At 39.6% G+C, this 13,631-nt stretch overlaps 1 protein-coding gene across 3 annotated transcripts in view; it reads right to left on the bottom strand.

Moving 5' to 3' along the window:
- Positions 1–535: 535 nt before the first annotated feature.
- ncoa1 (nuclear receptor coactivator 1) overlaps positions 536–13,631 on the bottom strand; it is a 72,977-nt gene continuing 59,881 nt past the window's right edge. For 2 of the 3 annotated variants that reach the window (XM_084377110.1, XM_084377111.1), the window contains exons 18-22: positions 12,708–12,809; positions 12,042–12,471; positions 10,988–11,156; positions 10,679–10,868; positions 536–10,079 (exon numbers count right to left, since the gene is read on the bottom strand). In XM_084377110.1, the coding sequence (XP_084233236.1) occupies positions 9,900–10,079; positions 10,679–10,868; positions 10,988–11,156; positions 12,042–12,471; positions 12,708–12,809 (1,071 nt within the window). In that variant the 3' untranslated portion in view covers positions 536–9,899. The remainder of the gene's footprint in view (positions 10,080–10,678; positions 10,869–10,987; positions 11,157–12,041; positions 12,472–12,707; positions 12,810–13,631) is intronic. The other variant, XM_084377112.1, reaches the window with a different exon arrangement.

Genomic DNA, 13,631 nt, shown 5'->3' with positions numbered 1-13,631 from the left:
TCTGGAGGTCGTGACTTGAAAAGGTTGGCAACAACTGAGCTAGCTGACCAAATACCAGAGAGAGATGGCAGCTAGTAGCAGCAATAGGTTATGCTAATGCTAACCCCAATGCTAATCCAGACTACACAATAAATGACATTCATTCATGCCCAATGAATGTCTAACATTTTTCTTCACTGTTCAGTTCACACGTTTTTTTAGATGATCCAAAGAGAATAATGGACATTGAGACTAATTTACTGTTAAGTCACTTCAAAGTTACTTAGAGGAAATAGGAGTCAATTAGTTTTTCTTTCTATATACGTAATCAAAACTGTATTTAAAACAATATCGTTGTTAAACTGTAATGCTTCAAGTGAAGATGAAGTGTTTGGATAAGGATCTGAACCAAGATCTGATGTGATGCAGTAACACTCTTCTTGGACTGGACTTGACGTAGAGTCCAAAGTAAACCACACCATCATCTGCAAACTTGTTCACATCAACAGCACCTCCTTTATCACTGCAGGGTAATAAAAGAACAAAGACAACATGCTGCATTTCAAATGGTGCTTTTATTGCAATGTGTTGCATTCCCACATTCATAGATGTTATAGATTTGTTAGTCAAAGCATCATTTCCTCAAGGTTGGCATCCTCACCTTGGAAAAAAAAAAAAAAAAAAGCAGAGGGATCAAATGCACGAGGTGTTTGTGTTTTGAGTGTAGTAGAGAAGTGTGTGTGTAAACTTGAGCAGCCACGAACATATGAATGAACAAACCTCCAAAAATTTAGACTTCCAGTAGATGCAAATAAAGAGAGTTTTTAAATTGTCAAACAAAAATGAGTTTTGTTTGTCTATCAGCCTACAGGGCTCTCACTCCCGACAGGGACTGGACCCGGCCTGAGACTGATTGTCTACAACATTCCAAAGAAAAGGTAGATTTCTTTATAGTCACGTTACACACCTGAACAGGGGGGGTCGGGGGGTATTAAAAGAGACAGAAAGAGAGAGAGAGAAAAAGAGAAAATATAACATGCATAAAATTCTCCCAGATGAACATTGTCACTCATATTGTCTTGTAATAGCTGCTCCGATGCCTCTTTAAAAACAAACTTTACATGAGTGTAATATACAAAACTGGACAAAAATGAGTAAAATGTATAATATATATTTATATATATATTTATTTATATTAATTTGTACAAGGGAGAAAGTGGAACCTTGGTCATTTTTCTCAAATTCTCCAGAGAAAGCATTACCACCCCCCAGAAAACAACACAAAGTGGTGAGTTAATAATAACAAGAAGCCTTCTTTTAAAGTCTCTGAACCATATCCAACCTCAGTCCCAATACGGCAGCACTTACAATACTTAACTGATGCTGTAGTAACTTTCACACAGAGTAGAGATTAGTTTGAACACCTGCATTAGGAATGAGTGGGCGTTAAAGGACAACAGAGAGTCTTACCGGTGCACAAATACCATTTTGGACCAATGACAAGTGAGAATGTTTCATATTTTATACGTCAAATTCTGTTTTTTGTTTCTTTTTGCTTTCAATCTCCCTGATTACCTACGTCAGACATTAGCCCAATCCTACACCCGGCATTGCCCCGATCCTGCACATAGTAGTGGGTAAATACCATTTTGGACGACTTCAAATTTTTTGTTTTTCTTTTTTTGGCCCGATCCTGCACCTGGCATTGGCCCAATCATGGTATGAGCATATTGTGGCGCATAAATACCATTTTGGACCAATGAGAAGTGAGAATGCCTCATACTTTTGAGTATGTTTGAGAGAAAAAGACCAAAGCAATCCAAACATTATCCTCCTTGCATTAATGTAATATATTCTATGCATCAAATTGTTTGTTTTTCTTTTCACAATGAATCTGCACCCGGCATTGGCCCAACTCTGGCATGAGCACACTGCTAAAATCTTCCACATTAGGCAGCACAGAAGTGTGACAAGACAAGCAAAAACAGAAGACAAGCAACAGTTAGTGTGTTGTCATTTTATGTCAGTGCACAATTGTTGCTAGATAGCAGAGGTTAAGTCTCACACAACCAGACTTTTTTGACTTTTGCTAATAAAAAAAAAAGCGAGTGTCCACCTTGGTTTAAGGAAAAACACGTTTGAAGCTGCGGGAAAGTGAACGCAGAGTGATGGTGGCTGTGGCGGCAGCTACAGAGCTAAGTGTTGACGGTTGCTGAAACTGTGTTGTGAGTAGGAATGTTCTGAGAGGTTTTTTTTTAACAGTACGCCTGGTGTCAGCTGACAGCGCAGAGAGAAGGAGGAGGAAGAGGAAGAGGAGGAGGGGACATCACCTGAAGAAGATTGGCATAGTATTTATACTGAGGATTGGTTGGTGTAGACAGAGAAAGACAGAAAGAGACAAAGAGAGAGAACTACATTACAAAGAAGGTAAAGTGTGTACAAGTTTTAGTCTGGATATCCCACTACAGTCAAGTTCTTCCTTAAAGAACCTGAGAGATTCATTAGTTTCAAATTAAACTATTAAACATTTTCTTGTTACATTCAGGGGGACATTTACTTAATCTATCTCCGAATATCTGATTGAGACAGTTTCTGATGGCCGTGTCACTCCAAGTAAATCTGATATAAAGTGCAAAATTAGATTGTATTTGCAAATTCCTGGAATAATTCTGATTAATCTTCTATGTGTGTAAAAAAGTCTTTTAAAATACAGTAAACTTTTTTTTTTATAAAGGTGAAAAAAGGTTTAAAAAAAAACCCTGGTTAACAAGGTTATTATTGTTAAACAGCAAAGGAGCAATCTTTACTGCGGAAAGTATATACACGAGGCACCTCAAGTTTGGTATAAAGTATTCAGTTGATGGAAACAAAAAAGATTAAAAGCTGAGAAAGGTCATCAGATATTGACTGAGAGGGGAACTCCCACTGAAGGGGCTTTTTTTTTTTTTTTTAAACTTGCCTATGAAATTAACGATTTAGTGTTGCTCCAGTGTTAATTCTATATCCAAAGTCAACGTGAGGAAATGCTTGTTTCAGTAAGGTGCATAGCTATCGGTTGCAATATTTTCTATTCTTCCTGTAAACGAGTGATAGCACTTCAGGCACAAAAGACCTCATTGGCAAAAAAGTGGAGACGTCTCGAGACCGACTGAACTTTGGGACATCACGCAGAATGTTGCCGAGAGGCCACTTGAAAAGGAAAGATAGTGTTGAGTAAAGAGCGAGGAAAACATGCAAAACAACGTAGAACGGCAGCAGAATGTCGCTGTGTGTGAGAGAGAAGTTAACAAAAAAGGGGCCGCTACATTATGTCTTGTCCAGTGATGATGAGGTTTTGCATATGATATCCATCAAACATCTTGAAGCTTTGGTCATTTTACTATTGACAAATGCAAAAAAGGCTACATCAGTCAGACAGTTAGGAAATAAAAAAAAAAAAGCCCACTAATATACACAACAACCAGGCAATGCTTCTCCATAAAACCAAGGCTCCACTCTCCCAGATCTGCTTTAAACTTTTTTTGACAACAGAGAAAATTAAATAATATGGCCTTTTTTTTTTTTTTTTAAATTAACCCGTACAAAAAGCCAGTCCACACTGCTTCTCTCTCAGTAAAATCACATTCAGCAGTCGCTAAAAACCATTCTCTGGCATAGTTTATCTGAAAACACCCACAGGTACTGTGCAGGGTCTAAAGAGTAAAAAGAAGAAAAGAAATCAAACCAGGACATCTTCGACTTTTCCATCTTAGAGAACACCAGATATACAGTATTAATCACTTACACACATACATACGCACTCACTTGATAGTCATATACATACATACATCATCAGAAAAATAAAAAAAGTAGAAAATAAAAAACATAAAATAAAAACATGACGGAGGCGAGTAGTTTTTTTTTTTTTTGCGTTTTCTTTTTTTTTTTTACCACAAACTCGGAGCACTACTTTTTTGTTTGATTCTGAACAAATACATATTCACATTTCTCTGTTATATACATTATGTTAACATCTTGAAACCAATGTTACAAAAAGAACCTTGTACCTGTTAATTGTAGTGAGGAAGGAGGGACTGTCGTTTCCATTGAATGGCTGTTGCATAAAAATAAAAAATAAAAAGATTACATATGCATTGGTTGTATTTGGCATGTTGGTTGTGTTGTCACAGGAGGAGAAGCTGAGAGTTTCTGCAGTTGACAGGAGTTATAGAGGAAACCATTTCCATAGGAATGCCTATTCCACGCAGAGAAGTGAGAGGAAGGAGGAGGGAGGTGTCAATACTGTACGTGTGAAATCATCAGAGCGGATAAACAAGAGGAGAATCCTTCCAAAAAATACATTCTACCACTTTGTGCAGCTTCTGTCTCCTCAGAGTGTTTTACATGGACCGAACAGCAGCGAAGGAGTGTCGGACCGGAGTTTTCACACCGTGAGAAACTTTAGAGGAAGGCAACAACATTTCTGAGCTTCCTCGCTTCAAACTGATGGCCTTTCTTTTTCTTTATCGCCAGGGCTGTCGTACTGGGTTTAAACAGTAACATTCAAGCACTTTTTAAAAAATAGCTTGTATTATGTTTAATTCTTGAAGTTTTTATTTTAAACAACCCACAATCAATTGCCGTCTTCGTGTGCATTTGTCTCTGAACTCAATTTTGTTTTAATATGCCATGTTACTTATAAGGCATCTTGAATGGCATTTGGATTTATTTAAAAGGTGCGATTCAAACTAAGTTTTGTTTGATTGAAGGTACCTAAACTAACAACTTCCAAACTCTTGAAGTCTTTATCATCACATCTAAATTGTTACAACAGATGGAAGCGCAAAGAATAAAGTTTACAGAACTCCTTTATACTTTTATATTAACTTTGATTGTATGTTTTGATCACGACTTTTAAAATTTGTGCCAAATTCGACACATGAGGGCAAAAAAATGAAGAATAAATAAATATGACGCAGGTTATGTTTAAAATATTAAAACTTTTTTGGTTTACATTACTGATTGTGTGGATCAAATGCCAGATCATGGTGAAAATAAAGCATTTTTAAGGATTATATTCGAATTAAAGCACAGTTCTTATCTTGAAATATCTAGACAAAGCCTTTTCCATACTTTCAAGACATTAACGAACCCTGCTAGTAAGTGCTACAAGGACCAGAATCTGAGTGCGGGCAGTCTCGACAGATTTTGGTTTGAAAGATAAAATACTTGATGGCTTTGTCCCAGTTCTCTCCCTAAACTTCATCATTGGTTTTGGAGGCTATCAATTAATTGTTTTCGAAGTAATTTCTGAAGTTTCAGCTTCTCCATTGTAGGGATTTACAGCTTTCTATTTGTAAATTTAAGATTTTGGACAGCTAATCAAACAAAATAAAGAGTTAGAAAAGGCCCTCTTGGGATCTGGGGAACCGTTGAAGACTTTCACAGTTGTCAAATTGCCAACTATTTAATTATTGGCTGCCTATTAATAATTAATAATGTTTCCAGTAATTTTTAAGAAAAACATGTTAAATTTGAGCTTCTGGTTTCGTTACTCCTCTACTATGACACTAAACTGAATATCTTTGAGTTGTGGACAAAACAAGACATTTGAGGTAATTTTCTTGGGCTTCAGGAAACACTGACCAAAACTTTTCACCATTTTCTGACATCTTACAGACCAAACAACTAAACAATTAATCGAGAAAATAATCTACAATGAAAAGAATCATTTGTTGCAGCGGTAAACTGCATTAGAAAACATCATTCTCTCTTTGTTTATACAAAACATAAAAAGTGCTCAGCAAACTGCAATGTTGAATCAAACTTATGTAACATTGCGGGACGTGATCTTTGAGGACTACCCTGACCGATCAATCAGAAACGAGCTGCCCACAGTGTGAAAACACGGTCAAAAGGAAACATCATCAGACAGAAACTCTGTCTGATAAAACAATAATGAGGTAATAAAAAGGAGCTCAAAAGCCTACTCATGATTAAACCACATGCTTTTCTAATAAATATACACACACAGAAAAATAGAAAAAATAAAACCATCTCCAGGAGGCAGACTTTCTTCCATTCAGGACTCAAAATTAAAAAGACAGATTAAAGATGGCGACAGCTCCTGGGCCTCTGTTCTGCACATAAACACACACAGAGCGCTTCAGCTGAGCACAAAGTGGTTCTCACATCATACAACATTGGAGGAGTTGGTGGGTGGAATGTTGACCTTGCATACTATCCCTCTATATGTGGGTAACATTGCATACGGTGAAGTATCTCTGTAAAAAACAGTACACAGGAAAGCCCTATTCCACTGGAGTAGCTGGATGTTGTTGATCAAAAAGTGAGCGATGAGTCGTGAAACTCGTTAACAGGGGGTGATGAATACTGTCCGAACATCTGAATGTGAGGTCTCCACAGATTCCACGACTGTCTCCGTTTTTTACCAGGACAGAAGGACGAAAGAAATATAGAAAAAATAACCCAAGGACAAGGACTCACACCGGAATCGTTCAATCAGGGAACGACTGGTTTTGAGTACAACTGAGGATCTTTGAGATCGTTACAAATCACTGGATATCATCTCTGATTTCCTGAACTGATTCAGAAGGTCCCAATTTGATTCAATATCAATTCGGTTAGAGATATTTTAGATCAAATACCAGTTTTTCTTGGATATGACAGATTCTCAGGGAACTCTGGCTGTAAATCAACAAAGATCCTCTCGTCTCTTTAAAGGATTTAAAAGATTTGCGTTTTTTCCCCACAATATTTTAACTCAATATTTACACATTTGACACACATCTTTGCTTTTGTCTGGTTCTTTTGTCTTTTACACTACTGGATCACTCAAATGAAGGTCGATTTAAATTGGAAAACCAGTTTTTAAAACCCTAATGATAATTATTTCTGTGTGAAAAGAGTCCTTAAAGCATCCTACATTTGTAACCTTTGGTTATTAGTGTGTCAGACTGAGCCCTAAAGCAAATGCTGATATTTCATACATCTGGTATCAAGATCATATTTGTCTTTACATGTAAAGAATATTCAGAGGCAACGTCTCGGCAGGTTTTTCCTTTGTCTAAATTCCCGGTAAAGTGTGAGCTATAAGAAGCACATCTTTTCTGTGTGAAAAAGAAATAAGTGGACTTTTTGTTTGTTTGTTATCGCTGAGAGAGACAGTGTCTGACTGAGCAACAGTAGTCAACAGAAAACTGCATGTGTGAGTGTGTAGCCAGTGGAGTGAAGTCTTCATCAGGGAACCAGAGGTGGAGGGAGAAGAGGGTTGAATCTCCAAAACAAAAAAGAAAGAAAAGAAATCCTTGAGGGGAAAAACACTGATGTTTTTTTTGTGACTCAACCCGCCCTGTTTTGATTCAATTTCATGACAGCTTTAAATTAATCATCCATCACATTGTTCACTTTGTTAGGAATTTCTATTACTAAAGCCTCTACTTAAATGTCATTATATAGGAACAATACCCAAAAAGCGCCTCATTTGCTACGATTACGTGTATGACGTCGATGCGGCTGAGTACCGTTAGCATCTTTGGAGGTCACGTGATTGCAGCAAAGAACGCAGCTTATGGTATTGTTATGCTTTCTTTTATACAATGATTACAAATACATGTACTGTCTGAGAAGTTCTCTTGAAAGTATTGTACATACATAAGAATAAAAAAAGAGGAGAAAGCGAGAAAAGATGGCTAACTTACGGAAGCTCCGCGAGGCAAGTGAGAAAAACACATTCTACAGATCCATAAAAAAAAAAGTGTGATAAAAAATTGATTTCTCTTCCGTGTTCATGACTCACAAACAGGTGACAGGTGAAAAAATGTTATGCCAGGATAATCTTTTTAAGTGCCTTCATTTCCCCCCCACCTGTTGGGGGTAATAAAAAAAAAGAAAAAGGAAAAAAAGTTTTGGCAGTTGATTTTTATTTATCTATTTTTGGTCATGATGAGTCTATCAATTTTTTTTTATAAGTGCTTGCACTCTAAACACAACATACGTATATTGTGTTAAAGTTCTGAGAGAAGTTATCCTGGCAAAATAATAATAATAATAATAATTATAACCACCCCCGACTAAGACAAATGAACCGACAAAACTTTTTTTTCTTTTCTGCAACAGTTTGGAAAAAAACTCCCTTTCACCTTTTTTTTTCACCGGTTCATAAGTCAAACCCAGGGAAGAGAAAACTATTTATATCCGCCTTAGAAAATGGATGACAAGAATTTCTTTTTCTTATTTGCCTCTCGGGGCCTCCGTACTAACTAGCTCCCTGGTTACAAGAGAAAGCAGAGCGATCAAACCCATTTTTTTTTTCTCCATAAAGTGTAGCGCTGAACGGGATGCCGTAGGGAGCGAGCTCTAGCTATACTTTAGAATTTCTTTTCACATTTCAGGAGACGGAATAACTTCCTCCTCCACTGCAACATGTAGCCGCATTACAATATCATGATGCCAAAAATAATCTCAAAAATTAGAATTTGAAAAAAAGAAAAGAAAAAGGAAACCTGGATCGAATCACATTATACATAGTTTTGCTGTTCTGAGTCATCAATGAATTACACTTTTTTCTTTTTAAGGAAAGCAGTTACAAGAGAAGAGTGAGCTCGTCCCCAAGTCTTTGTCCTTCTGTACTGTACAATACTACCCGCCTGCATGGTGCACATGGCAAACAACACTGATAGGCCGAGAGAGATAGCATGAAAGATACAGAGAGAGAGAGAGAGAGAGAGAGAGAGAGAGAGAGAGAGAGAGAGAGAGAGAGCCCGACTGGGCTCTGTATTCACAGCTGCTGAGGTGAGGGGTAAAATGTGACGGACAGACAGTTAAATAATCATAACAGTCTTTTTTTATACTTTGAAAAATAATAAAAATAAAAATAAAACCTCCTCCCAGGGGAGAAAGACACGTAAGTTCCAAACTGAGCAGCATCCCGTCTGTCTCCCATCCATCCATCAATCCCTCCATCCATCCATCCAGTCTGGCTGTTGTCAAAGCTTGTTCTGATGATCATGAAGATGATGATGATGATGACGGTGAGAGCAGAAGATTTTAAAACAAAACAACTCAAAAAAATAAACCAGAAGACATAATAGAATAATATGTAGAAGAAGAAGCAGAGCTTGGGAAAAACTCAAACTTCCACCAGGCACTGTAGCTGATAGAGAGAGACAGTCACAGAACCAGCTGATACTGAGCTTCTATCCCACAATGCCACAGAGGTCTGAAACCTTAAACATTCCCACATCGCTGAGAGACAGGTAGAGGAAAACAAAAACAAACAAAAATAAAAGCCAGAGGTGCTGCCGTGTGGGATACTCCCACACATTAAAACGCAGAGCTACAGCTGTATGCTGCAGCTCACACTCCCAAGATGCACTGCTGCTGCTGCTGCTGCTGCTGCTGCGACGGCCTGACTGAAACCGTCCGATCAGAGAAACAAAAAGGAGGCCGGCCCTGATTTGACAGTGACGACAACTTGGCAAATCTACAATGGTGTCGCAGTTGTTTTCTTGGGTCAGGAAGCAGGAAGTAGGTCACCAAGGAATGAGCAGCAAGACAACACTGCCTTTAATAGGCTGAGGCAGACAGACAGGTTGTCAGACAGATTAGACAGGCAGGTTTAAATACACTGCTGCTCCTTCTGACTTGAGTCTTTTCTTAAAGTACTGGGCGGTAAAACAACCAGCCCCGGATCCCCCCCCAACCCCGCAGAGAAGTGGTTCGGCTGTGTAACTCCACCTGACAGACAGCCAAACCCCTCTGAGCCTACACACACACTGTGGCCGTCCAAACATCCATCCTTCCTTCCATCCATCCAAAAGGTGAGACAGAGACAGCAATGGGTCTGGTGCACCGACCTCCGAGGAGGAGGCGTAGAAGTGAGAAGTAGAGGGAGTAGGAGAGCTGAAGGGGTGGGGTTGTCACTCGGTGAGCAGCTGCTGGAGGAGGCTCTTCTGCTGGGCCTGGTTGTTCTGGGAGCCCTGGGGCCCGGGGCCCTTCTGGGGGGCCGCGGCTCCGATGGTGCCCTGGTTCAGGTAGGAGTCACTGCCGACCAGGTTAACTGTACACTGGACGTCGGCAAACACCTGAACCTGCTGCACCTGCAGAGACAACAGTGATAAAGCATCTAACTGGTGAAACAGGAGTTGACAATGACAACAAATCCTCCACCATCATCAACTCTCCTTACTCCTGTCACGTGATAAGTGAAATCCTACTACTGTAACTGTGTGCTGTGACACTGCTGCTGGCACTGCTGCTGTAGTTCATGGTGGGGGCAAGTATTGTAATGGTATGGCTGACCACCATGAAACACAGACAACTGTGGCAAGCCTAGTCTGGTGGGAAATTAGTTCAGAACAGTTTTAAATTGTGAATAATATATGTAAGATATAATATATAATGTATGTGTATTGATCCAAGGAGCAAAGATTAATATTTTGTCCAGACACAGGGAACAAGAAGACATCATCTAGTATGCAAACCAACCAAACCATTACAAGCTGTAACTTTCATGTGTCCCAAACCCAATAAAAAACAGGCTCAATAGATATCAAAGACAGAAAACCTTTAAATCATCACAGAACAAATATCTACCTATGGTCTACCTACCAAACGATATTTATACTACATGTTAAAAGTCAGTGAGAGGAAGGTAAGTGGTCAGAAAACAGAGTCCCGGAGGTTCTCAGTCACTAACCTGCTGGTCGCTGCACACTGAGCCCACGCTGCTGAGGTTACTGTTGCTCATACCAACGGGCTGCCCAATGGGAGGTAACGAGCCGACACCACCTGAACCTCCTGCCATGGAGACGGTGATGCTCATGTTGTTGTACACCCCCTGCTGGCCAAAGGGCTGCGTTGCACTCTGTCCTGACTGACTGAACAGGCTGTAAACAACCAGAGAAGATGCATGTTACATTGAAGGCCTGTGAAACGGTCTCTTTTATATATACAAATGTAATTCACTGATACATGATGGGATAATACACTGTGTGGACTTCCTCACCTGTTGCTGCTCATGCCTGTCTGTTGCCAGCTCTTCATGTCTGGTGACTGGTAGCCAGGAGGTGGGGCTTGCTGAAGCAGAGGACTCTGGGAGGTGGAGTTCTGAGGTGACAACAACGGGCTGGTCGGGCTCATCTCAGGAGGGAAAGATGGGTCTGACTGGACCAAAGCTGTGAAAGAGGAAAAGTTAGGTCACTGAAGATAAATAACTAAACTGTTTGACAAAAAGTCCAGCACAGGACCACAAGAAGACTCGACAGGTAATCTGGGTTTATTTTTCTCGACTGTTGCTCATCCACTGTAGCTGGAAAAATTCTCAAAATGTGCTGCTTGTACAGCTTTTTTGGAGTAAATTCAAGCACTTTCAAGGTACCTTAACCAAGAATTGCCAGTCACCGGAAGCCTCACTTGATACGATGTGGAAACGGTAAATGACAGCTGCCATGGCACAAAACTAACGATCTGTTTATCTGTACAAATCAAAACACGATAGTCTAACAATGGCCTTGCCGTCATGGCTGAAATAAAAATGCTTATATCGAAATTTGAATAGCATCGTGAGCTTTAAATGGAAACTAAAATTGTGCTGTTGGAGAACTGTGGAATCAGTAGTATAAAGTAAATATGATGAAGGGATTGTTTCAAATCTGGAAAGAGTTTTGATTTACATGATTGTGGAGATAAAACATCGGATTATGTTGAAAATAAAGCATTTTTCAAGGAATATATTCAGATTCCAAGTATATATTTCTAGCCTTGAAAACGTAATGGTTAAAATTAAGCATTTTCCAAACTTTGTATGAACCCTGTAGTTCATCATATATTTATAATATTCATCTAAGATTAACAACATAGTGAAAAGATGAAAAACCTCACTAGGAATTTTTACAACTGTGAATTTGAAGGCTTTCAATAACTTCATATTATAATGTTTAAGTATAATTATCTACAATAAGCAGTAGCAAAACAAACATTTTGATTTGATAGGAAAATGTAGGATATTATCAGTCTGGTTCAGTAAATAACTGTGGTTGAGATTGTTTCCTTGAACTCACCAGACCCTCCAAACTGCTGAAACAGGCCCGGCTGCAAAGAGGAGTTCACTGTGCTGCTGAACTGGCCCTGCACGCTGCCCATCAGCGTCTGGTTGTTCGGGGGAACTCTGACGGACAGTTTGCTGTCCAGAGGGCCCCCGGTCATGGGGCTGAAGTGACTTGGTGAGGTAGGGGGTTTTCCCGTCATTGGGTTGTACCCTGGTGGGAAGTTAAACTGCTGCTGCTGTTGCGGTTGCTGCTGTGGTGGCGTCGTTGGGGGACCTTTGGGGACCCTGGCAGTTCCAAGGGACGCCACCGCTCCGGTCGGAGCTCCTGCCATGTTCTGCCTCATCAGCATGACCTTCTGCTGGAAAAGCTGGCGCTGGCGATGCTGGATGCTGTAGAGTTCCCTCTGACGCTGGGCCAGCATCTGGGCATTCAGTGGAGGCTGCTGAGAGAAAATCAGAGCTTATTAATGAGAACTTGTTGTCTATTTTAGTATAGTATAGCAGTAAATACACAACAAACCTCATTATTCACTGATTACAGCAGCTTAAAGTGAATACTATAGACAGAGTAATTAAATCTATGTAAACACATTAATTTGTAGTCTCTCAGGCTGTGTAGAAAAACAGCAGTGTGTGGTTACGGGTGAGGCGAGTGTCATACGCTGCCGCTGTGACTCACCTGTGAGGGCATCTGAGGCTGTTGAACGCCCTGACGAATCCCGATGTTCACATGCTGGGCTCCTCCTGGAAACGGATTCATGCCCGCCATCCTGTTCTGGAGCTGAGAGGGAAATAATTACAGGTCAGGTGCAGAAGGGTGAAAGGATGGTAGGAAGGGCAGGATTTAATGAGACAAAACAAATACATATGTAAAGAGGGGCAGCGAGGAATAGGAGCTAAATATTAGTGGTAATGGAGGACAGTGAAGTGGAGAGTTCTTTTAAGAGCATTTCGATAAAAATCTATACAACTCAATCAGATGTCCCATTATGATATGGTTAGCTTCAGAGTCAGAGCGCTACCAGTCAATATTTTATGCTATTCATTAAACCGCTTCACAGTCGGCTGCAACGAGTAAACGGTGTAGAGCACATGAAAGCACTGAGGGCGCAGAGAGTGTGAAAACAACTCAATGGTGTTCTTTTCTTTCACTTGTTGTATCAGCAGCGTTTGAATCCTGTGAATACAACAACGGGGTATGGGGGCCATTATAGATAAAAACAAAAATAAAAAGAAGAAATTAAAGAGCGAGGGGAGGGGGGTAATATAAATCACAAAGTTATGAACAAAACCCTTGAATATTCTTTGCGATTATAAAGTCTTTAGCTAAGAATCACCACATTATCATACAACCAGATTTGCAAGCGATGTGGTTCCTTGACAAAAATAACAACACTATTTTTCCCCATATTATTCAACACTTTATTTGAAACTATTCTAAAAAGTTCTGAGTTATTACTTGCAAATGTATGACTTCATGATCTCAGAGAATACCCAAGTTTTGTCTTGCAAATCTATGATTTAAATCTCAGCAATTCTGCTTTTTTCCTCACAAATTTAAGACATTTTAGTCTTAGAGAATATCTAAGATATATATTAACAA

This window comes from Pagrus pagrus, assembly GCF_965226575.1.
Source record: "Pagrus pagrus genome assembly, chromosome: 16".
Lineage (NCBI taxonomy): Eukaryota > Metazoa > Chordata > Actinopteri > Spariformes > Sparidae > Pagrus > Pagrus pagrus.
The sequence above is the reverse complement of the archived record's forward strand: the minus strand, read 5'-3'. Positions and strand labels throughout refer to the sequence as shown.